Raw genomic sequence first — 26,573 nt, 5'->3', positions numbered from 1 at the left:
TTCGTTTCCCCATGACCTGTTACTTGTTTTTCTAATACCTATGTTTGTGCTGCAATGCATAGCGCTGCTTTTTACAAAGTGTTTTGTTATATTGTTTCAGTGTTTATTTGGAAAATTGAAAATCTCTGCCTGTGTACTATACTGCCAAGTTGGTAAAGGGGGCAGGACCTCTGTCAAGCTTACGAGCTTTTAGTCCTGTCTCCTTCTCTTCCAAGATAAAAATAAACACTGAATTGAATTGAATCATCTGGGCTACAGCAAAATTCCGCCCTTACCTATATGCAGGCCATTCAAAGTCGCCAGAGACCATCCCGCATTATGTTGGCTGGCTAACTTAAAGGACCCTTCAGGACGGCTGGCGCGGTTAAGCCTCAGGCTGCAAGAATATATGACATCACTGTAATGTACAAGTCCGGACGAAAACACTGATGCCGATTACCTATCACGCGCCCCCCACTGACCCGCCGCGGCAAGACGACGAGGATGATGTCGCCTTCCTTGGATGACTTCGTTGAACAGCAACGAGCAGACCCGCAGCTAAAGGCCTCGTCGAGTATTTAGAAGGGAATACAGACGTTGTCCCTCAGTCATTTAAAGGGCCCCTGAAACAGTTCGGACAAATTTTGTAGATGCGTAGGGTACAGCTAAAGTTAATCATTCGCGCCACAATTGGTGTGAAACGTCTCATATTAAGAGAGCTACGGACGATTACAAGTTACCCTCCTCCATAGTCATGCATGTTCTCCTCAACTAATTCGCCGAGTGATCGGGGCTAAGCCAACACCACCTAAACAAGAGAAGGCCTGAGCGCTCGGCGAGTGACGTCACGGAGAAGAGGCCGGTGGCGTGCTCGGGGATACGGGTTGATGAAGAGATCGTGACCTTATGGGCAACGTTAACCAGAGCGCAGTTATATTCTTTTTTATGCATAGTTGAGCAGATGGCCCGCAGAGAACAGAGGGTGTTCCAAGATTATTTTATTTATGCAAAACTATTAACGCACTGCATTATTAAGAAGCACGTCCATAAAAAATGAGATGGTTCAACCTTAGGATTGAGAACGAATTTCGGTTAAATGATGACAGGGAGCAAGGCTTATATTGAAAAGTCACAGTGCTGGCCTCTTCTTCAGAGTAGCTTCGTTGCCTTAATTTATCGTCGGCGTCAAAGAGTTTGCCCTTCATGCGACCACAAATGTTCTTCAACAAAATGTTAGCACTGGACCATAACGCATACCTCATGAACTTCACTGGTGTGCCCTTCTTCACATTCGGTACACATGTATTTATTTCAGTCTAGATTAGGCTCTAAAAAAATAATTTCGCTTTCGAAGCATCATTACATACAGTACCGCAGCCCACATATCTACAACACCTCAAATGAGTTTAGCAGTGGAGATACAAAACATTCGTGCAACTATTTACAAAGAAGCAGCTGCTTTATTCGGCACAATTCCAGCTTTTCTCGTCTTTGCCTTAGCATTGGCACCCAATATTCTGTAATTAATCTTGCGGAAACATGAACGCATGATTTTCCGGGCACGATTTGTAATTGCTCCAGCAATTGGGCACGCAGCACTTATTAGGCATATCCTGGCATGAACGTATTCCACATTCTACTGCAATCAAGGCTTGCCGGACACACAACCGCAATCGCAGCACAAGCGCAGAGACTGCATGCACGGTTCACGTCGAGAAAAAAGTCTGCTCGGAAGCATATCGCAGCATGCCAGGACTTTTGTAACCCCGAGGCTATCCAAGGAGCGGCAGGGTTCCCGGACTAATCCAATTGTTATCGCCGTCGTCGCCCACTCGGTCTTCCACGTCTCATTTTCAACACAGGTGCGCTGCTCGTAGCTTCGTAGCACGCTGCAGGGAACTTCTATGTGGGCCTCTTTTGCGTGACGTAGCTCACGGGCAGAGGATACAGCCAGTAGGCCTTAAGTTCTCTACAGGGAGTTGGCTAAGCTCCGCCTTCAGTGGCTCTGCGTCATGATGCCCCGTCGTGTCGTCGCCTTCCGGTTCTCTAGGAGTGAGCGCGCGAAGCCTCTGCAAACTCTCCGCCAGCTGCTTGGCAGTCGACCCAAGCGAGAGCTATCGAAGCAGCGTGCGTTGCGAGCATTCTGTCGCAGCGTCGAACGTGTCTGATATTCCGGTAACCACAGGTAAGCTGGGCGTTTCGACGGAACGGTGGAGGTATAAACTCAAGCTGATAAAGGAACTTTAGCGTAGACGTACGTGAGCTGCCTGATCGGTCTCCACGGTCCAGCCATCCGTTGGCGCAGAACTTAACCAGCCAAACAAAGAGCTAACATTGCTCTAACCAAGTGTAAAACATTTTAAACATTTACAAAAACAACGTGTTAACGATAACACTCCTGCGAAAAATTTATACCAGCAGCAAAGAAGAATACATTTCGTTACTGCTACTGTGTATGGTTGAGCTCTGTGCCACCAGGTGGCTGCACCGTGCAGAACACATTTGCGCTTCTGCTAAACGGCACAGTCTAGTGGCGAGGCCCTGTCCCCTTGCGCTTGTGTTTGCCCTAATACCGGACTCGCGAAACGCTATTGCGTTAGTGATCCTCCGGTGTAAAGTGACGGCCGCAAACGCACAAATCCTGGCGCCGATCGGATAGCGGCAGTCCGATGTGCTGCAGTCCGTCCGCTCGTCTGCTGCCTTGCAGACGGGCACGATGTCGCAGCTTGACATATTGCCAGTCGCTACGCTCGCAGCCCACAACGCAACAAAGTCGAATCATAGTGCTCGCGGAAAGACTGATACCGACTCTGACCACGGAACTCTCGTCAAAATGGAGCACGTTGTAACACAAGGAGACGATGCTTGCTGTGTGCCGGAAGTGCTTAAGTGCAGTGAAAAATTGTTCTTGTGCATTCTCTTTCTGTTATGTTCTTTTTATAGAAACAAATTAACTAACCTTCCAATTATTACGAACATAACTTGTTCACCATAAAGTTAGAAAAATTATCGATGACGCGCCCTGGGTAGCCAATCGGATAACTCGCCCTACTGATGTTAATTGGGTGATTTACGTCATGTGGGTAGGGGCGGCTGAAAATTCCGCCGAGCAGTGTTCTGCGATCGGCAGCGATGTACAATTTTAGAACCTTATAATAAATTACACGCTTTACGCGGAGCACTTCGATGCGCCAATTAATCATCAGAAGGACCTACTCTAACGATTCAGTACGTTTGTACAAAATCGTCAAAATCATTTCAGGGTCCCATTAAGCGCGGACTGTCTTCGTTCACGCTTCAAAACAACCTACTCGTGAAGAAGAACTTCTCACCAGTCCACGCCAACTACCTTCTTGTTGTTACCGTCAGCGCTGCGTCCAGAAGTACTCCACGTCCTACATGACGATCCGACCGCTGGCCAACTCGGATTCTCCCGGACGCTATCAAGGATACAGGGAAAATATTACTGGCCGCGCCTGACCGCCGACGTCGCCCGTTACGTCAGGACATGCCGAGACTGTCAGCGACGCAAGAGACCACCGACAAGGCTAGCGGGATTACTACAGCCGATCGAGCCTCCATGTCGACCTTTCCAGCAGATCGGGATGGATTTGTTGGGAACGTGTCCGACATCAACATCCTGAAATAAGTGGATCGTCGTAGCGACGGACTACCTCGCCCGCTTCGCTGAAACTAAAGCTCTGTCGAAAGGTAGCGCAGCCGAAGTGGCAGAATTTTTCATCGAGAACATCCTCCTGCGACATGACGCCCCTGAAGTCCTCATCACCGACAGAGAAAGAGCCTTTACAGCAGAGCTCACCTAAGCCATTCTGCAATATAGCCAGACAAACCACAGGAGGACAACTGCCTACCACCCGCAGGAATAGTCTCACGGAGCGCCTGAACAAGACCCTCGCCGAGCAATGTACATACGTCGACGTCGAGCACAAGGCGTTGGATGCGGTCCTGCCGTATGCAACCTTCGCTTACAACACGGCGGTGCAAGAAACAACAAAGATCACGCCGTTCAACCTGGTTTACGGCAGAAACCCTACTACGACCCTCGACGCCATGTTGCCGCACGTCACTAACGAAGAAAACCTTGACGTCGCCACCTATCTCCAGCGCACCGCAGAAGCTCGACAGCTCGCCCGCCTGCGGATCAAGAACCAGCAGAGCACCGACAGCCGACACTACAACCTTCGGCGACGCTACGTCGAGTACCAGCCCGGCGACCGTGTTTGGGTTTGGACTCCGATACGCCGACGACGACTCAACGAGAAGTTCTTTACGCCGCTATTTCGGACCCTACAAGATCATCCGATGCATTGGCGCACTCGACTATGCGGTCGTGCCAGACGGCATTTCGCAATCACAGCGGCGCCGCTCACGACCTGAAATAGCCCATGTTGCGCGACTGAAGCCGTTCTACTAGCGCTAACTAACTTTGGGACTTTGTATAGATGAACTTTAAACTCCCTTTTATTTGGACTGTGTTATTTTGGATTTCGTTTTTTTGTTGCTTTGTTACTTTTGTTTAATAAGTGTCCCGTGTTTCGCTCTCCTGTTATATTCGTAGCATCGGGACAATGTTCTTTGAGAGGAAGGGATTGGCACGTGTACTTGTTTATCTGTTACGGGTGAGCGCTTTTCACCGTCTAAGAAATGTTATCGCTCAGTACGGGGCGCGCCCGCATGTATCGGAAGTTTCTCGAATGTTATCGAGGGTTATAGTGTCACCGAAGCTGGTGTAATCTGATTGCATGTGTGACGCAAATTGTGTAGCACTTTCTGGAAGACACACGGGCACCGATTACTCTGGGAGCTTCGATGACTCGTGTATCAAAGCCGACGCGCTCGACCGGCAGATGAGATTTTCGACGATTGCCGACTGTGTTCGCTGCTATCGTTGACCTTTGAGTGTAGCCTGTTTTTCCGCCCAATAAAACACTAGTTTCGCCATTCACAGTTTTACTGCTTTCTTCACCGTCACTACCACGTGACAATATTAACCACCCGGCTAATCGGTGTGCGATATTCAGCGACTCGAATGCCTCCCTACAATGTCTTTTGTCAGCTCTTCATCGCGGGTCTTGTAAACAGCTCGTGTCGCAGATACGAGAAACTCACCATCATATGATTGCGACAGTACACGACATCACGTTTCAGTGGCTGCCAGGTCAATGCGGTATCTCTGGCAACGACCTCACCGATGACGCTGTTCGGAAATCACACGAAGGATCAAACCTTATTTCAGTACCGTTATCGAGGAGTGACGCAGTCCAAACTTATGCAAGCTAGCGCACGGTATGACATTAGAGAAGTGGCACACACCTGAGTTCACCGAGCACCGATTGCATTTCCTCGAGCCATCTATGCAACTGAGGCTGTTACCTGGGTTTCGACGAAATGAGGAGACAATGCTGTGCCGCTTACGCTTGGGCGTCGTGTTCACCAATACATATACGCGTTTGATTGGAACGGCTGATAGCGCCGAGTGCAATGTCTGCGGTGTCGAGGAGACTATAGAACACCTATTGTGCTTCTGCCCATCTTTTGAGAATGAAAGACATGACCGCTGCGCAGCTCTAAATCAGTTAGAAAACCGTTCACCTTGAACAAGATCTTGGGACCGTGGCCCCGCATATGGGAGCTGCAAAAGGCCACAAAAGCGCTGCCGCGATATTTGAAAGCTACCGGACTGAGCGACTGTCTGTGATCCGTACTGAGTGGCCGTCAGTGGATATAACTTTACCACGTCGGCGATATCCACAGTGGACTTTCTCTTGTCCTCTGAACACTTCCCTCCCCTTTTTTCTTCCCCTAATGTAGGGTAGCCAGCCGGGCTCAGTCCTGGTTAACCTCCCTGCCTTTCATTTATCATTTCCTCTCCCTTTCTAGCTCTCTCTAATGTATCAGAATTTCCTTATTCGTGTATCATTTTGTGCAACAACTCACATGACTAATAAATGTCAACATGTACGAAAATTGTCCCCCCCCCCCCCCCTTATGTTGTATCCAGCAAGGGGCCTTTAAGAGCAAAGGAATGATGATGACGGTGATGACGACGTCGACGACGACGACGAAAGTCGTTTTCTGTCCAAGTCACTCCTTGCACCTATCTGCAGGTTTTCTTTTTTGTGTATTATGGGGAGCACACGCGTCCATTCCCTCCCGCGTTCGCACGTTGCGGACACGACGACAGCGGGCGTAGACACGAGAGAGGAGCATTGAGCCCTCTCCCAGTGCTCCCTCGCTCTCGCGACGCGCGCAACCTCCCCCTTCGCGGGAAAGGTATCCGACGCGCGAGTGGATTGTTTGTACCTTTCCACTTGCAAAGGTAAAAAGGTATAAAACAGCGTCAGCGGGGAGACTACCTCCCTCTGGCGCCCAAACCTCGAACCTGCCGGATGCTACAACCCGTGAGTGACCTGGTTTGTTTGACTATCCCACGCTACGAGGCAAGTCTATCTATTAGTTATCACAGAGAAGACTTTGCTCTGCAAGTGTTAGTTATTGCTTGTAGCAATAAACGTTCTTCGAGTTGACAGCGCTGGTTGCCTTATTCGCCCGAACCCAACGTAGCTGCGTTTACGCGCGCTACGGGTTGGGGAGTACCACGGAACGACTGTGTGTGGCTAGATCCGGAGCTCAGCTAGGGCTCTGCGTGAGCCCTAGCCTCACGCAGAGCTTAGCCACCCGCCCCCTTCAGTGTGTATCGGCTCTGTGAAGGTCTTAAGAGCGCAACAGTTCGTTTCTGTCTGTGCGATGTATCAACGCCTCCTAGATGGCATACATGTGCGCTCTGCTTTATGACGTCATGACCAAAATTTTCGTAGCTAAGCCCGGCGTGGCTTACTCGGGAGCATGCCCGTTATATTCTATGGCAGTCGGGCGCGGTAGCATGGTGTCATGGATCTAAGTGGACCGGCCTGGTGCTCAGTGTTGCCTTTTTAGCAATTTCGTTTCTAGATTTAGCGATTTTATTGTTTAGTGACAAATTTTTCTCTTTAGTGACTGGTGACTTTTAGCGACGTGACAGAGCAATTGCTGACGTTCTAGCGACTTCAAAGTTAGTAAAGTTGCTTCGAAAATGATCTTCTAAAGCGCACTTTCTTGTTGAAGCGCTACATGTTAGCGGCCGGGATTGTTTGTACGACGCGTGGACTCTGTGACCATGAAGAAGCAACGGTTGCCTTCACACTGTGCTTCACCGCATGGTTGCCTTCGCGGAACTTACAATGCGGTCACAAAATGTATGTTAACTTTCTTTTCTTTAATTCTTTAGGAAACCAATTTGAATGGGTCTTAAAGCTCCGCGTTTTGCAGTTCCACGTTCGATAGGTGGGCATTTGCGAGAGTAGCAGTAAATAAATTTACCAAAATCTATTGCCGTCAAAGCTAAGGTGAGGTTTATAACGCAACAAGTAATAATAAGACAGATCGACAGTCCAGAGGCGTATATATATTGTAGCGGCTGGGCTCTTTCACGCGAGTCTCAAGACACTGCTTCCTTCTCTTATGGCTTTTGCACAAATAGGTGTTGCGATTAGCTTTCGTTGATTAAGGGTCGCAAGCGTAACATTTCATTTGCAAAAAAGGTCACGTAATTGTCGTCACCGTGTTATCATCCGACGAAGTGCGTGTCACAGTATGCAGCTTTTCTTTCCTGAGCACGGAGAACTAGAAAATTTGGAAAGATAATCTGGGGAACCAAGTGTCGTTACGGTGCTAGCAAAACCAGAGTACAATTGCTCTTTTGAATCGTCCTACATTTGTAACTTCTGAATATGAAGGTAAACTCCGAATCTCAGCTGTCATTGTGCGTTGTTGCGCAAGTATAATAATAAGGTAAAATCACGCTTCACACTGCTGCTAAATTACTTGTTTATTACTCACCCACATGGACCTTGGAGAAACGTGAGACGTTTCGGTAAATTATTTACGCAACGTTAGCTTATATTATAGTGCTCCAAAATGCTTACGTTACCTAAATTTTGCTCAAAAGCTTTAGCGACAATTTTAGCTACACTGCATCAAACTTTTTCAGAAATTTAGCGACTTTTTTGTCAAACGTTTGCGACATGCTCAAAAATTAGGGCAACACTGCTTGTTCTACCAAAGGTCAAGCTTGGATCTATAATGTCAAGTAGCGTAATAAACAAACAGCAAATTGGGGTATACCACAATACCTGCGTATAAGATGTGAAGAGGAATACTTAAATCTGTTCGAGAGCCTTCCCGCTGTATTCGTCGCCGGGTGCCTCGAAGCAACCCGCTTTGTTGGGGTGAACAAGACCTGCCGAAACGACGATCTGGGCCCACATTCACGAGAAGATCTTGCGCAAAGATTGATTGTAAGTACAGATTCCAACCGATTACGATGATGGACATATCATTAGCGAAGATGTTCGGTCAATGGTTCACTTACGAACACATACGAACAAAAACATTTGTGAATTTGCTCCATAATTTATCTAGATTGACCGGTCCTTAAGGCTACACTTGGAGGAAACAATAAATCAGTATAACTGACGAAGTATTGTTTCTAAACCCTATTTTCGCTAACTTTGCGATAATAGGTTCTAGGTTAGTAGAGAAAGTGAAGGTTGTGGGGATCGCACGGGCATCCCGATATCTCCGTAGCGGCCACGCGGTTATCACGCGATAATCACGTGCTCGCTCGCGGAGGGTAGCGGGGAGAGGGCACCTTCGCCGCTCCCGCTGCTCTTCGCGCCTGGCCGCGACGCCGCAGCCCAAGGCACCCCGTTCCCTCCTTTCCCTTTCTTGGAACCGGGGAGACTCCCTCTCCGCCGCTCGGGGAGAAGCGCTATTCCCCCGATGCACCGTTGTCTTTTCGGCTGAGGAGCTTGCGACTGGCCGCATCTCAATTCAGCCGCTGAGACCGCCGCACGCCGTCCCCCTGTTGCGTTCGGCCTTTGTGAGCGACTGACCGCCCCAGGGCCCGAGCGCGGACCCACTCTGGGTGAGCTGAACTCTTATCAGCCTGAAGGGTTGAAATCTGGGCCAGTTGGTACATACTTGAACGAGAAAACCAGTCAAAAACACAAAGGACAAGATGAGAAGTTCACACCACAACGACTGGTGGTGGTCTTATCAGCCTCTTTTGTGGTTCCCACATTGTGCGGTATTTCGCCCCAGACGTGCGGAACGCTCCGCCGCTGTGGTTTTGCTTTGTGTTGTATTTGTATGCGTGTTTGCTGTTGCTGTCAGTTGGTATCAGTTGGTGTCAGTTGAAGAAGCCGACTTGCCTCTTCCTACGCCACCTACTGCGACACTGCCAATGATGGCCCCTGTTGAAATTTTTGTCGCTGGCATTTCATCACTCATTGACAAATTAAAACTTTCATCATCGGCTGGTGTCGACGACATTAACTCAAAACTGTTAAAAATACTAAAGAAATCATTGCAGTGTATTTTTCGATGCTCTTTTCACTTTCACTTGAAACAGGAATCTTACCAGATGACTGGAAAGAGGGCAAGGTCATTCCAGTCAACAAATCAGGTAACAAACAATCCCCGCTAAATTACCGCCCCATTTCTCTAACAAGCGTCCGATGCAAAATTATGGAACACGTCATATACTCTCACATTATGCACTTCCTTGACACTAACAATTTTTTTCATCCTTCCCAGCACGGATTCCGTAAATCTTTATCTTGTGAAACCCAACTTGCCATATTTCTTCATGATCTACACTCTAATCTCGACCTCAACCTTCATACCGATGCAATCTTTCTCGACTTCGCTAAAGCATTCGATACAGTATCACACAAACGCCTTATACTAAAACTCTTCAAGCTGAATTTGCACCCTAACGTTTTCGCATGGATCGTAGCATTTCTCAACAAACGCTCCCAGTTTGTTTCAATTAAAAGTAGCCGCTCCAGCTCCGTCCCTGTAACATCCGGCGTCCCCCAAGGATCTGTACTCGCATCCCTCCTATTCCTCATATATATTAACGACCTGCCTGTACATATATCCTCCCATATCCGTTTATTTGCCGACGACTGTGTCATCTATCGCACAATTACAAAGATTTCTGATCAAACTACACTCCAACATGACCTTAACCTTGTACAACAGTGGTGTGATCTTTGGTTAATGAAGCTTAATCCTACTAAATGCAAGCTCGTTTCCTTTCATCGCAAACTTAATCCCCTATCATTCTCATACCTAATCTCCCACTCCACTGTCGAACAAGTTCAAACATACAAATATCTAGGCGTCACCTTATCCTCTGACCTTTCATGGAACGCACACATCAGCAATATCATATCATCCGCGAACAGATCCCTCGGTTTTTTAAAGCGTCATTTGCGTCACGCACCATCAGACATAAAACTTCTCGCGTACAAATCACTCATCAGATCGAAACTAGAATATGCAGCACCCATCTGGAGCCCGCATCAAGCATACTTAAGAAACGAACTAGAATCTGTACAAAATCGTGCCACTAGGTTCATCCATTCTTCATATTCATACGACATAAGCATATCATCCCTAAAACGTAATACTGATCTTGCTAATCTTTCTGTGCGTCGCCGCATCGCCAGTCTTTGTTTGTTCCACAAATTATTTCACAGTCCGCTCAATCAAGCACCGTATATCATCCCACCGGCGCGCATATCCCCCCGTACGTCCCATCCTTACTCAATCGCACGCGCACGTGCTCGCACCACTACTTTTGCAGCCTCATTTTTTCTTCGCACAGCAGTGGATTGGAATGGCCTTCCCCGGAACATTGCAGCCATCACGTGTTCATCAACTTTTGCGGACAACTTAACTACATTTGTTCCTCATGAAGATCACTCTCTGTAACCTTGATTTGTAAACCCACCCCTTATGTAATACCCCCTAACCGGGGTCTTTAAGGTAATAAAGTGATGTGATGTGATATACTTGTACTCTAAGGTGAATAAACACCTTAGGTCGAGACTCACCCTGTCCCCCCAGGCCTGAGCCCGCCGTGGTCGCAGCTCACTGCGAACCGCGGGTTAGGGGTCACAGCTCTGACTGTTAGGGCTGCTGCGAAAGTGCTAGCGAGCGACTGCCGCTCCACCGGCGCTGTGCGATCCAGAGAAGGGTCAGGTGCGCACGCACGAACTTGAGTAATACCCCTTGTTGAGAATTGGTAGCGACCGTCGCGCGTTTCCTGCAACCGTGGTTGGGGGCCCGGCGACGCACCAAGAGGGAGCCGGCGAACAGACGAGGGGGCGCCCCGAGAGGACGAAGGCGTCGGTGCGGCCAACGTACGGCGCACGTGAGCTGTACTGCTAGGCTTGTGGTGCGGTGGGAGAAACGGGTGGGGCGACAACACCTCGCTCACCTTCCCGGCCTGTCGGTTCCTATAATTCCTGGTAGAGACTTCCTCGCCAAGACGGGCATTGTTATTGACGTCTGCAACGGAGGATATAGGGAGTGAGCATGTGGCACCCTGAAACCTTTCGTGCCATTTCAAAAAGCGTCAGAGACAACGCCGTTCGATGATGCTTCGCGCGCAGACCGACCCAATGATTGCCCGAAAAGGTCCCTCAGAACGGTTGCGGCCGGGTCGCGTATTTAGAATTGCTCGTAGGTACAACGGGGCGTGCCACTTTTGACGGAGCTCGACGTTTCTGCGCAGGCGCGAGTAAGAGCGGGCGCGAGAGAGAAAATCTGGGGGCTTTTGCTCCTTGAATATATGACTCAGCCTAGGCACTACGGAGGAGGTTTCTTAGATTGCGTTGTATTCGTTTGTCCCCTGACATGCCGGCATTGCGGAGTTCGGTCGAGTTGGTTTATACGCTCCGCCGCTGGCTGCCCGCGCGGTGAGGCAGTGGGCGCGGACGCCGCTTGGTGATCGCTGTGTCTGAAGGGACAATGTTCTGACTGGTGTTTTATAAGTCGCGGGTCGAATTTTTCGTCGCGACGATAGATGGGATTTTTTACAAGCACTGCTCCAGGAGGGCACATGTAACCGGCAAACGGAGGCCTCAGGAGAGCACCTGAGGTTATATTAAAGCAGGCGGCGCAGGATCTCCGGGGCACCCAAGCGGTAGCGGGGGGATCAAAGCTGGAAGCCGGGCGGCCCGTGGGTTGGGGCCGCAGAGGCCGAAGCGTGCCTGGGGGTGTTCGCATAAAACATTGGCTGTCCGCGATAGCGGACAGCCGATCTTATACTCCCCTGGCACGCGCAGGCCTCTGCGAGCCCCAACCCACGGACCAGTCCGGCTTCTAGCTTTGATATCCCCGTTGCCGCTTTGGTGTCCTGGAGGCGCCGCCAATAATGCGAAATAATGACACGTTGTTTGCATTAGTAAAAACATGATCGATTAAATATGATTGCGTCGAGCCGCCAACTTGCGATGCTAAGTTCAGCACAACCGCGCCCCGCGACTTCTGCCGGCACGGCGCGCCTAGGGACAAGCGCATACACCGCGCCCCAAGGGACTCCGCCGTAGTACCTAGGCAGAGTCGTATTTTCAAGAATCAAAACTCCCCACATTTCCTCTCTCGCACCCGCTCTCACTCGCGCATGCGCGCAAACGTCCGTCGTCTCCGCAAGTTCCACGCCCCGTTGTACCTACGAGCAGTTGGAAATACGCGACCCGGGACCCGGCCGCGTATTTCCAACTGCTCGTAGGTACAACGGGGCGTGGAACTTGCGGAGACGACGGACGTTTGCGCGCATGCGCGAGTGAGAGCGGGTGCGAGAGAGGAAATGTGGGGAGTTTTGATTCTTGAAAATACGACTCTGCCTAGGTACTACGGCGGAGTCCCTTGGGGCGCGGTGTATGCGCTTGTCCCTAGGCGCGCCGTGCCGGCAGAAGTCGCGGGGCGCGGTTGTGCTGAACTTAGCATCGCAAGTTGGCGGCTCGACGCAATCATATTTAATCGATCATGTTTTTACTAATGAAAACAACGTGTCATTATTTCGCATTATTGGCGGCGCCTCCAGGACACCAAAGCGGCAACGGGGATATCAAAGCTAGAAGCCGGACTGGTCCGTGGGTTGGGGCTCGCAGAGGCCTGCGCGTGCCAAGGGAGTATAAGATCGGCTGTCCGCGATAGCGGACAGCCGATCTTATATGTTTTATGTTTTATGCGAACACCCCCAGGCACGCTTCGGCCTCTGCGGCCCCAACCCACGGGCCGCCCGGCTTCCAGCTTTGATCCCCCCGCTACCGCTTGGGTGCCCCGGAGATCCTGCGCCGCCTGCTTTAATATAACCTCAGGTGCTCTCCTGAGGCCTCCGTTTGCCGGTTACATGTGCCCTCCTGGAGCAGTGCTTGTAAAAAATCCCATCTATCGTCGCGACGAAAAATTCGACCCGCGACTTATAAAACACCAGTCAGAACATTGTCCCTTCAGACACAGCGATCACCAAGCGGCGTCCGCGCCCACTGCCTCACCGCGCGGGCAGCCAGCGGCGGAGCGTATAAACCAACTCGACCGAACTCCGCAATGCCGGCATGTCAGGGGACAAACGAATACAACGCAATCTAAGAAACCTCCTCCGTAGTGCCTAGGCTGAGTCATATATTTAAGGAGCAAAAGCCCCCAGATTTTCTCTCTCGCGCCCGCTCTTACTCGCGCCTGCGCAGAAACGTCGAGCTCCGTCAAACGTGGCACGCCCCGTTGTACCTACGAGCAATTCTAAATACGCGGCCGGGTCAACATACCGCCCGCCCGCGCAACCGCGCTGAGAAAAGAGGCGCGGAGGGGAACTGCTCCCCTCCCGCACAGCCCATAACCCCCGCTGCGGTGGCACAGTGTACCGCAGTGAGGGCCGAACGATACCACCCGCTGCTGAACGACTCAAGCAGTTTGTCGGGGGAAGAAAAGGCCCGCCTCTCATCGCTTCTGACTGAATATGACGCCGTATTCACAGAGCGGCCTGGTTGCACTACGCTATACAGCACAAAATTGAGACTGACGACGCCTCTCCGTGGAAGTGTAATCCTCGGCCGGTAAGTTTGGCTAAGAGGAAAGCACTAGACAGCGCTCTGGACGAACTGCTCGATACAGGCGTTGTTGAAAGGTCGGACAGCCCATGGGGTTTTCCTGTGGTGTTGGTTCCTAAAAAGGATGGGACGCCCCGCCTTTGTGTTGACTATCCCCGCCTGAACGAGGTGACACGCAAGGACGCATATCTGCTTCCTAGCATTCCCTCGATCGTATTCAACGTTGGCGGAGCGAAGTACTTCACTACGCTCGATGCAAGCAGAGGATACTTTCAGGTGGAGGTAGATCCTTGTGACCGAGAGAAGACTGCCTTCACTTGTCACAGGGGACTTTTCCAGTTTACCCGTATGCCATTCGGACTTGTCGGTGCGCCTGCGACTTACCAGCGCCTGATGGACCGTGTCTTGGGTGACGCAAGGTGGCACCATGCTCTTGCTTACCTGGACGATGTTGTGGTATACTCGCGTACCTTTGATGGGCACTTACGCCATCTCAGGGACGTGTTGGTGCGTCTGAGGTCTGCGGGGATAACGCTAAACCCGACCAAGACCCAGATCGCAGCAACCCGAGTAACGCTACTGGGGTTTAAACTTGATAACGGACGCCTTCTGCCGTGTGATGACAAGGTTCAGGCATTATTGAACTACCCGTTACCGGCAGACATAGGCGGACTGAGACGCTTTTTGGGGCTGGCGAACTTCTATCGACAGTTGATCCCAAACTGCGCTGCACTGCAAGCCCCCTTGACTATGCTGTTGAGGAAAGGTGAGCAGTGGAGGTGGGGTCCCGAGCAAGAGGAGGCACTGCGCAACCTCGTAAACGCGCTCGTGGAAACCACCGAGTTAAGGCTACCAGACTTGAACAAAGAATTTGTCATACATACGGACGCCAGCGACCTTGGCCTAGGAGCGGTTTTGCTCCAACAGCACGAAGGTAGCTTGCACCCGGTAGCTTTTGCCAGCCGCTCTTTGACTCCCGCAGAGAAAAATTACTCCATGACAGAAAAGGAATGTCTGGCGATCATTTTCGCTCTCAAAAAGTTCGACTACTATATTGACGGAGTCCCATTCATAATTGAGACCGATCATATGGCACTAACTTGGCTTAGGCGCTTAGGAGAGCCGAGCGGCCGGCTCGCGCGATGGGCACTTCTCCTGCAGCGATACGACTTTACCGTTCGCTACAGGAGAGGAAAGAACAACGTTGTGGTGGACGCACTTTCGCGCGCGCCCGTTGACTGTGAGAAGAGTAACATTACTACTCAACTCACCCCGCCCGAAAGTGAGCTGGAGAGCGGACTAACCGCTGCGACGATTGAGGGTGTCAGGAGGGGTAACATTAATACCCATCGTGACTCCTCAGTGACTCAGCCTAACAGCAGAGTAACTGTTACAATGCTCGACGGCGCTGGTCCCGAAGGGAGGGCGGACGAACCCCCTTCTCAGGACGAAAGCGTTAACCACTTGGACTGCGTCAGTTCAGTGGGGAGCGTGTTCGGCAGAAAGGAGCTGTTAGAGGCACAGCGGGAGGATCCGTTTTGTAAGACAGTGTTTGAGGGGCTCCGGGAGCCCGGCGGCGCGGCCGCGGCGCACATGGACGCAGCTGGTATTGCTGTGGGTGCGCGGCGCTCTGAAACAGCTGGTATTGCTGTGATCGCGTTGGATTCCTACCTGCTAGACTCTGACGGCGTCCTGCTGAGATACATTCCCGCGGAGAAGGATACACATGAGTCCTTCAAAGCGGTGATTCCACGCACGCTGAGAGGAGCACTTTTACGCTACTTTCACGATACGTGCCTGGCTGGGCATGCAAGTGGCCCTAAGACTTATCTGAAGTTGTGCCGCTTTGCTACCTGGCCAGGAATGAAGCGGGATGTGATGCGCTACGCCCGCTCTTGCAACGTGTGCCAACGCGTGAAGCCGCGTGGTGGACGACCACCCAGGCTCATGCAGCCGATCAATAGCCGAACACCGTGGCAAATTGCGGCATGTGACGTCATGGGACCTTACCCCAGGACACTGAGCGGGAACCGATTCCTTCTCGTAGTCACAGACCATTTCAGCAAGTGGGTGGAACTGTTCCCCCTACGGAAGCTGACGGCACGCGTAATCATGGGAAAGCTGATCGAGGTGTTTACACGATTCGGCTATCCTGAGCAGTTGATAACGGACAATACGTCCTACTTCACTGCCAAACTCTTCGTGGACTCTTGTGCAGCTCTCGGCATTAAGCACAGGAGAACAACCACGTACCATGCCCAGGCGAATCCCACTGAGCGTGTGAACCGCAACATCAAGCACATGCTAATTGCATTTGCGGGGACGCACAATGAGTGGGACGCTTGTCTTCCTGAAATTGGATTTGCTATCAGGTCGACAGTGAATCGATTGACTGGGTATACACCCGCCACCCTCAACCTTGGGAGGGAGCTGTTGAATCCGGTAGAACTTACTCTACAGGAACGAAGCAGCACGGAACTGGTTGTTTCGTCGGCACGCGCCGATTATGCGACTGGGCTGCGCGCGAAGGTAACGGAGGCTTTAAGAAAAGCGCGACGGAACCTGAGCACTGCACGTGCCGAGCAGAAAGCGCAGTACGACCGCTGTCGTCGGGAAGTTCACTACAAAGTGGGCGACCTGGTGTTGAGACGGAATCACGTCCTGAGCGACGCCAGTAAGAAATTCTCAGCTTCTCTGGCGCCGAAATGGACAGGACCGTACCGGGTGCGAGAGACTGTCTCTTCGCTCGTGTACAGGCTGGCGGACTTGAAGTTAAGACCGATCAGCCGACCGGTGCATGTCTGTGATCTCAAGCCCTACTACGACAGAGGGAACGAGTGGCCCGAGGAGAACGCTCTCCCGCGCCCGCAGGCAGCGGCATCGGGTGGCACAGCTCGAAGTTCGAGCCCAGTGCGGCGTTATAATTTGCGATCTCGGCAGAACTAACTCTGTCCGGCTCGCTGAAGCTATTTTATTGTGCGCGATATCGGACGGAACGCTCCTCCGATGTCTAGCATGCAGGCTTCCAAGCGAGCACGCACTTTCTCTTTGGAAGAAGCGAGAGGGGCTGACCAAATTGTCGCAGCAGCAGACCGCCCGTCGGGAGCCGTGCAACAACATTCACGCAAGAAGAAAAGACCATCTCCGCTGTGGGTACGAACGAGCAGGCCGTAAGCAGTCAGCAACGCATGCAGTTCATGCAGCAGGCGGCGAGAAAAGAGGATCCTCCGGCGGCCAACAACGAGGCGAGAAGCGCAGCGAGCGACTTCCGGTCCGAAATGGTCGCAGCGGCGCAGAATTCGCCGAACCGCACCGCACAGCTCCGCGACCGAGTTGCGAGCCCCGCAACCAAGCATCCAGCTTCAAGGCCGAGCGAAAGACTTCGCCCGCAAGGACAGAGTGGACCCCTGCTGCGCAGCGAGGTGCAAGCCATCGTCAGAGGTGGGTCGGCACGCCTTTGCCGATCTTGCTTGCCGACACCCGCGAGGGTGCGCAACGACAGAGAGAGCTGTGTCGGAACGAACAGAAAGAAACGCGTTCGCCAGTACCAGAGGACAACGAACCCCGGGAACACCAAAAGACAGCTGTCCTGCACCATATCGAAGCTGGTTCGGGGATCGCGTCAGCCTGGTCGAGGCAGCCAAAAGAAATCTAGGGACCCTTTCGCCACCACGGACCCGGCACGTCCGACTAGGCAGGTGACGCCGCCGAGACGCAAGGTGACCCGAACCCAGCGGCCTTCTTGCCTCCTACTTACTACATCCCGTTACTGTCAAGCTGCTCCGTGACATCCTTCAACGTTCCGGCCTGGCTCGCGACTACCTACACGGCGACAACGGTGGTCTACAGCTAGAGCTGCTCCCTCACCAACAGGGACTCAAACCGTGTTGCTGTCGGAGTAGCATGTCCCTCGTAGAAAAGCCTCAGGTGACGGCGGCCTCTTAGCGGCTAAAGGGTTATTTTAAGGAGGGGGGGATGTGGGGATCGCACGCGCATCCCGATATCTCCGTAGCGGCCACGCGGTTATCACGCGATAATCACGTGCTCGCTCGCGGAGGGTAGCGGGGAGAGGGCACCTTCGCCGCTCGCGCTGCTCTTCGCGCCTGGCCGCGACGCCGCAGCCCAAGGCACCCCGTACCCTCTCCCTCTCCGCCGCTCGGGGAGAAGCGCTATTCCTCCGATGCACCGTTGTCTTTTCGGCTGAGGAGCTTGCGACTGGCCGCATCTCAATTAATTCAGCCGCTGAGACCGCCGCACGCCGTCCCCCTGTTGCGTTCGGCCTTTGTGAGCGACTGACCGCCCCAGGGCCCGAGCGCGGATCCACTCTGGGTGAGCTGAACTCTTATCAGCCTCTTTTGTGGTTCCCACATTGTGCGGTATTTCGCCCCAGACGTGCGGAACGCTCCGCCGCTGTGGTTTTGTTTTGTGTTGTATTTGTATGTGTGTTTGCTGTTGCTGTCAGTTGGTATACTTGTACTCTAAGGTGAATAAACACCTTAGGTTGAGACTCACCCTGTCCCCCCTGGCCTGAACCCGCCGTGGTCGCAACTCACTGCGAACCGCAGGTTAGGGGTCACACCTCTGACTGTTAGGGCTGCTGCGAAAGTGCTAGCGAGCGACTGCCGCTCCGCCGGCGCTGTGCGATCCAGAGAAGGGTCAGGTGCGCACGCGCGAACTTGAGTAATACCCCTTGTTGAGAATTGGTAGCGACCGTCGCGCGTTTCCTGCAACCGTGGTTGGGGGCCCGGCGACGCACCAAGAGGGAGCCGGCGAACGGACGAAGGGGCGCCCCGCTGGGCTTGTGTCCCGACCGGCGCCTCGACCCGCAACCAGATCCGTGCCCCGTGTTTTCGGCGGACCGCCTGCTGGGCGCGAATGGCCGGCGCTTCCGAGAAGGACGAAGGCGTCGGTGCGGCCAACGGACAACTCGTATTTTGTATTTTCTTTTCTCTTCGTTTTCTAGTCACTGCGATGTCTTTTGTAAAATAAACGTTCAGTCTTGAAGCGAACCCCGACGAGTGAGAATCGTTCCTTCGGGGCTCCTGCGTGCGCGGCCGCTATACGCCGCCGCCCGAGAGAGTCTCACGCAGCAGTTTTGTAGTCGCACTCGCGAAGTGACCTCCACAGAGCGTTGGTCGTAGCCTTTAATTATTCTACACCCCTATAAGGTCAAAGTGACATTTCTTGGAATTTCTCCCCTGAAACCTAGCGCCAGTACGACAGTGTGACGTCGCAGATTCTGAAGTATTTCTCGTATATTTGAGCCCCTCGTGGCCCGGTAAAATTGTTGAAAATAGTTACGTTCAAGCTTTGGCTCCTTCAGAATAGAACGTAGTTCGTCTTTACTTATAAAAAGTTAACTAGGCCTGAGGAGAGGCCATGACGTCACAGCGTCCATGACCGAATTCCTTCGTTCCTACGTCCTTTCTGGCTTACCAAGCCTACTGCACCAGTAAAACAAAAGGTGGCTTTGCTGGTATTGCAGAAGCTAAATTACTGAAGAGGCTCGAATTATTTTTTTTTCCTGTAGTGTTCATTTACCTTTAAAAAAAGGCCCTTGATTCGAATGCGCGGACTTACCATTTTCCTGTCGTTGTCACGTGCTTGAAGCGAGGAATCTTTGCGAGCAAACAGGGTCACCTTCCAGGCAGCGTGACGGATGTTTCTAGTGCGAATTCTAGCCGAAGGACACAGAGAACTGTCGGTAACGTCCGGCAAATCTGCTATCAACTGCAACACATCCTACGCGATAAGGCCGCAGCGGTGAGATATAGATGTAAACGCATCGCTCTCTTCCAGAGCGCGAAACAATCACCAAAAAAAGGTATTATTCCGAAACTGCTTGCGAGCTGATAGGACTACCTATCGAAACGCATAGATTCGCAATCAGAATATATAGACCTTTTCATCGGGCGAAAAGGGCGCGCGGCGGGTCTTTCCTCCTCTACGGCTACAGCGAGTGCATGAACGTGTGGCCGTCACGCTTTGTCGAACGATTTGCGCAGCTCGCTCTCCGAGAAATTCGCGTGATTGTCAGTTCATATAGGGTCGTCAGGGGAACAATGTGCAGTCCTAAGGGGCCGCAGTAAGTACAATATGCGGAAATTTTATTGCAAAGAAAACATGCGACGCGCACGTTGTGTGTATATACGTAAATTATGGGATTTTACGTGCCAAAACCACTTTCTGATTATGAGGCACGCCGTAGTGGAGGACTCCGGAAATTTCAACCACCTGGGGTTCTTTAACGTGCACCTAAATCTAAGTACACGGGTGTTTTCGCATTTCGCCCCCATCGAAATGCGGCCGCCGTGGTCGGGATTCGATCCCGCGACCTCGTGCTCAGAAGCCTAACACCATAGCCGCCACTGAGCAACCGCGGCGGGTTTGTGAGTATACGTTGTGAACTATTTTGGTTGAATCGGTTTCCGCAAGACGAAGAGCAGCGGCGTCTGTGTATCGCCAGCGTAAATTGGAAAAATCTTCCCACAATCTGATTGCTTGACGTAGGAATCGAAACATGAGAGCTAGTGTTCGTGTACGGCCAACCCAATGCAACTCCGAAATGTGTAAGCGTCAATCGTTGTTTATATAGAATATTTGCATCAGCCACCGGTATCTCAAGCATTTCAAGTCTACTATATGGTATGTCTACTTGAGCCTTCTGTATGAAGCCGGTAGCGTGGCTCAACACAGCGATCACTGCGGTTGGTGAACCAGCTTGATGCATGATAGGCTTTGCGCTTCGGCATTGCCTCTTTGCACTGTAACGCATGCAGTAACACCCACAAGGGGCCGCATGAATAGAACGAATTGAATTCTGGAGTTTTATGTGGCAAAACCACGATTTGATTATGAGGCACGCCGCAGTGGGGGACTCCGGATTCATTTTGATAACCAGGGGACCATTAACGTGCCCTGGTAATCTCCTTCTGTATGCACCGGACACGGGCGTTTTTGCATTTAGCCCGCATCGTAATGCGGCCGTCGCGGCCGGGATTTGATCCCATCAATAGAATGCGACGGATATTATAGTAAGGACATTGTTTCCGTAACAAGCAGAACAAGACCGAGGAAACAAATAGGTTTTCATACCCTTGCAGCTTGTGGGGTCATGCTTGTCGACGGGGGTGAATAGGCCGATATGGTCACCATCTCTCGCAAAAAAACAAAAAACAAAAGACGCAGGCTGTCGCCGCAGTAAGACTACGCCTAGCCATGCCCCATGCTCGGCAGATAATATAACCCAGCAGCTACCACTGCTTCTGACGCCCGGGCAGTCCGCATCCGGCCGCTCGACCACTCGACTAATATGTGATTCGCACTGCACGGTATCCTGTTATCACGAACCAAAACTATTTTAATGCGTTACCATTCTTTGGGTACTTCACACATTTTCAGGCGTCTTTATACGTATGTCTGCTTGCATCTAACCGTTTTCCTGCCTACCCGGGTCACCGGGTAGTCCGTGGTAGAATGGTTAGCACATCGGGCTGCTCTGCTGAGGTAACTGGTTTCGAAACAAACCATCGGACGAACTTGGGTCACTGAGTATGTGCCAATGAGCACATACGTTCCGCTCTTGAACCTCTTGAACGCCGACATGGGTCACTGTAGATGCAGAACGGACATGTGCCACTGTTCGAAGAAATTCTCTGACTCTGACTTGAAGCACTGGGTCTCTGCTGGTCTTCACAGAATCTCGTTGATGCCAACTTGGGTATGTGCCAGTAGGTGTGTGCCGCTTTTCAATGAACGTCTTTGACGCCAACCCAAGTTTGCCGCTTCGCTTACGAAGAACTCGTGTCCCTGGGCCACGTCATTAGCAAATTTGGAGTCCGTCCTGACCCACAGAAAACATCTGCGATGGCGAAATTCCCACTTGCCCGTCGACAAGAAAGCAGTGCGCAGATTCCTTGGCCTCTGTGCTTATACTATAGACGCTTATTTAGGGACTTCTCTCGCATCGCCGAGCCATTGACCCATCTCACAAAATCAGACGTCGAGTTCAAGTGACAAGCGTCGCAAGGCGAACCATTCCAAGAGCCTAAACGAAGCCTGCAGTTACCATAGGTACTCGCCCACTTCGACGAAAACGACGATACAGAAGTCAATACAGACGCAAGCAGCGTAGGGCTCGGTGCCATGATAGGCCAAAGAAAAGAAAGAAAGAAAGATAATGTCTTGCCATCATTTGGGAGGAGGAGGAGGAAACAACATGACTGTGTGTCCTGCGAGTTGGTGGGAGGGCCAAAGGCCTCGCCTGGAGCTCGCGGGTCCTGGCGGCATCCTCGGCCCGCTGGACGGCCCACAGTTAATCCTCGAGGACGGGGCTGAGCATCGCGGCCTCCCAGCGCGTGCGAAGGCTGTTGCTACAGGCCGCGTTCTCGTTATTGTTACACAACCCTCGGCATTCCCATAGTGTACGCTCCAGAGTGGCTCTGGATTCGCATGTGTTGCATTTGTCCGTTTGATATATATCCGGATATAGGATGTGCGAGAGCGCAGGATTCGGATACGTCCTAGTTTGTAACTTCCGCCATGCGACATACTGCTCCTTTGTCAATTTTGGGTGACGTCGCGGGAATATGCCCCTGTGTAACCTAGTGTTTTATGATGTCTTTATATCTGGTCATTCTGTACTCCCCCTCCCGCTCATCTATACCTCGCCCTCACGTCCGGAGGCTGCCGGGGCGTCACTTGCGACCGCGGCTCGGTCCGTAAGCCCTCGAGCCACGTCGTGTACCACCTCATTTTTACACTCTTGACCTCCTGCAAGGAGAATGCGTAGTGCCTCTGGGGAGACTCGGCCGTTTCCAAAGTTTCTTACTGCCGTCTGAAAGCCGCTGACTATCATGGTTGCGCTAGTCTAGCTGAGGTACCGCGAGCGCTATGGCTACTTCTTCCGCTGTCTCGTTATTTGTGGTGTGTATCGTCACCGCACGTCTTATACAGTGTTTCTCGCTATCGATTACGGCAGCCGTAAACCCCCGTCTGCTAATGTATCGAGCCGCGTCTACGAAGACTGCGTCCTTGTCACCGCCGAATTTCTTGTGTATCTCCTTCGCTCTGTTCTGTCGTATGTCCTTATTGTGTTCTGGGTGCACGCTCTTTGGTATGGCGGTATTACCATTGCCTCCCTCGTCTCTCTTGGGATGTCCACCTTGACACCGTGCTGTGTGTGATAACCTATGCCTAGTCTCTCTACGATGTGTGTGCCTGCTCTAATCTTAGAGCGGCGGTCGTATTGTGCTGTACATTTCGCTTCAATGAGCTCCTCTATCGTGTTGTGCCGGCCTAATTGTAGCATCTTGTCAGTGCTGGTGCTGATCGATAGCCCTATGGCTAGTTTGCATATTTTTCGAATGAGGCATGCTAGTTTGATCTTTACCGCGACCTGCCATTTCAAGTACGGCACTGCGCATACTATTCTGCTTATGACGAAGGCCTGTATTAACCTCATCACGTTTTCCTCTCTCATCCCGCTGCGTTTGTTAACTATCCTTTAGATTAACCTCATGATTTGCGCTACAGTTCCCTCCAGTCTTCTGAGGATTTCTCCGTTGTTGCCCTTGGCTTCGATGAGGAGCCCCAATACCCTGATCCTGTCGACCTTGGGTATGGGTTTCGCATCGGCCGTCTTTACCTGTATCTCCTCTCTATAAGTGAGATCTTCTCTGTAGTTGCCTGGTTTGCGATCTCTGCGAGTCGGTCTGTACAGCAACAGCTCCGATTTCTCTGCCGAGCAGGTGAGCCCTGTCCCCTCTAGATATCATTCGACTGTTTAGACCGCTGTTTGAAGCGTTTGTTTTGCCCGTCACTTCGGTTTATCAACCATAGGGTGATGTCATCTGAGTATAAGGTGAGTTGAGTCCCTCGATTTCTTGTAGCCTAGCCGGCAGCCCGATTAGCGCCAGATTGAATAGCATATCGGTGACAATACCGAGCCCTGTGGTATATACCTGCGCTGCCTACCTCGATCTCCTACAAAACTAGGTCTGCTATCGTGATCTTTGCCTTTCTGCCCGTTAGGAAATTGCGTACGTAATCGTACGTCCGTTTTCCCAGTCCTACTTCTCCTACTCAATCTTGTGTCGTTGCATGTGTTACGTTATCGAAGGCATTTTTTAGGTCCAAACCGAGAATTGCCTTTGTCGATCTGCTCGGATCTTCTATGATCTGATGTTTTAGTTGCAACATAGCGTCCTGCGCTGAGAGGTTTCTCCTGAATCCAATCACCGTAGGTGGGAGCGCATCCCAGTCCTCGAGGTAAGTGGTTATCCTTGCTGGACCACGTGCTCCATGAGTTTCCCCAAGCAAGAAGTGAGAGATACGGGTCTCAAGTTCTCAATCTGCAGTCGCTTGCCCGGTTTGGGTATTAACACGATTTGTGCCGTCTTCCATTGATGCTGAATCTGCCCTGCCTCCTAGTATTCGTTAATGTATTCTGTTAACTTAGTTATAGACTCGTCGTCCAAGTTCCTTAGTGTTTTGTTTGTTATACCGTCTAGTCCGGGCGCCGACTTGGTATTTAGCTTCTATAGGGCTGCCCTGACCTCTGCCTCGCCGATTTCGTCGTCTAATTCGTCATTTGCCTGCCCGGTGTAGTCAGGGCATCATTTGGACTACCGCAAAAGTTTGTTCTTATCTATATGGCAGACCTTTCAGAGTCGTGAGCAACCATCACGCATTGTTCTATAGCTGGCAAATTTAAAGTACCCTTCAGGGCGTCTAGCAGGGTGCAGCCTTAGACAGCAAGAATTCAATGCCACCGGGGCCTATAAATCCGGACGAAAACACTGTGATGCCGAGTGCCTGTCTCGCGCCCCATTCTACCCGCCACCGCAAGACGACCAAAACGAGGACACCTTTCTGAAGCAATAAACGTCGACGACTTCGCCGAACAGCAGCGAGCAGACCGGAACTAAGAAGCCTCGCTGAATAGTTGGAAGGCAAGACCGACTTTCGCCCGAGGGTATTAAGGCGTCGGTTGTCTACATTTTCGCTACAGAACCACGTCCTCGTAAAGAACTTCTCCCCAGTCCGCGCAAACTACATTCTCGCTGTGCTCGCAGCACTCTGGCTACAAGTCCTGCACGCTCTGCGTGATCAGAGAGCCAGGCACCTCGGGTTTTCCCGTACCGCCGACGTTGCCCGTTACGTAAATACATGCAGTGACTGCCAGCGACGCAAGACACCACCGACAAGGCCAGTGGGATTACTACAGCCGATCGAGACTCCTTGCCGACCGTTTTAGCAAATAAGAATGGATTTGTTGGAACCCTCTCCGACGTCAACATCAGGAAATAAGTGGATCGTCGTGGCGACGGACTACCTCACCCGCTTCTCTGAAACTGAAGTCCTGCGAAAGGTAGTGCAGCCAAAGTGGCGAAATTCTTCGAGAACATCCTGCTGGGACATGGTGCCCCAGAGGTGCTCAACACCGACAGAGGAACAGCGTTTACAGGAGAGCTCACCCAAACCATTCTGCAATACAGCAAGAGAAATCACAGAAGGACAACTGCCTGTCACCCGCAGACGAATGGTCTTACGGAGCAGCTGAACAAGATCCTCGCCGACATGCTAGCAATGTATACGCCGATGTCGAGCACAATTCGTAGGATGCCGTCCTTCCGTACGTCACCTTGGCATACAACGCGGCAGTGAAAGAAACAACGCAGGCCCCGCCGTTCAAGCTGGTTTACGGAAATAACCCGATGACGACTCTCGGCGTCATGCAACCTCATGTAACCGAGGAAGAAGACCTCGTTGCTGCGGCCTATCTCCAGCGTGCCGAAGAAGCGCGACAGCTCGCCCTCCCGCGCATCAAGAACCAGCAGAGGACCGACAGCCAGCTCTACAATCCTTGACGACGCCACGTGGAATACCAGCCTGTCGACCGTGTTTGGGTTTGAACCCGGATACGCCGACGATCGAGGACTTGGAAGCCTTTACGCTGCTATTTCAGACCATACGACATCACCCCACGTACTGACGCACTGGAATATGAGGTCGCGCCAAACGGCATTTCGCAATGACAGCGGCGCCACTCACAACCTGAAACAATCCATGCTGGGCGCCACAAGCCGTTTTACCAGCGCTAGCGAAGTTTGGGACTTTGTTTCTTTGTTAATTTGTCTTCATGAAGTGTGCTTTTGCTTTCAGCTCTCCTTTTATGTTTGTAGCATCAGAACGACACTTTTTAAGAAGGAGGCATCGACACGTGTACTCGTTTATCTTTCTCGGATGAGCGCTTTTCACCGGCTAAAAAATGTTAAACGTTATCGCTCAGCGCAGGATGCACCTGCATGTAGCGAAAGTTGCTCGAACGCTATCGATGGTTCTATCCGTTGTCTGTTGTCACCGAACTTTGTGAATCTGATTGTATGCTCGACGCGAATTGCGTGGTACTTTCTCGAAGACTCGCGGGCACCAGCAATTACACTGAAACCTTCGATGAATCACGTATAAAAGCCAGCGGGCTTGACCCGCAGATCAGATTTTCGACGATCGCCGACTGTGTTCGCCACTACCGTTACTTTTTTTTTTAGTGTCACTTGCTTTTAGGGGCACGAGTTCACCCAATAAAGAGTTAGCAGTAACACTGTGAATGGCGAAACTGTTTTC

At 51.6% G+C, this 26,573-nt stretch overlaps 1 protein-coding gene across 1 annotated transcript in view; it reads right to left on the bottom strand.

Annotated features, from left to right (window-relative positions):
• The window catches only part of LOC126540192 (progranulin-like), an 86,996-nt gene extending 67,333 nt beyond the window's left edge, over positions 1 to 19,663 (bottom strand). The window contains exon 1 of the mRNA XM_050186979.3: positions 19,527 to 19,663. Coding sequence (XP_050042936.1) covers positions 19,527 to 19,529 — 3 coding nt within the window. The 5' untranslated portion in view covers positions 19,530 to 19,663. The remainder of the gene's footprint in view (positions 1 to 19,526) is intronic.
• Between the last annotated feature and the right edge of the window lie 6,910 nt (positions 19,664 to 26,573).

The sequence above is a fragment of the Dermacentor andersoni genome, chromosome 2, assembly GCF_023375885.2.
Source record: "Dermacentor andersoni chromosome 2, qqDerAnde1_hic_scaffold, whole genome shotgun sequence".
In the NCBI taxonomy this organism is placed as follows: domain Eukaryota; kingdom Metazoa; phylum Arthropoda; class Arachnida; order Ixodida; family Ixodidae; genus Dermacentor; species Dermacentor andersoni.
This window is presented reverse-complemented; position numbering and strand designations above follow the sequence as displayed.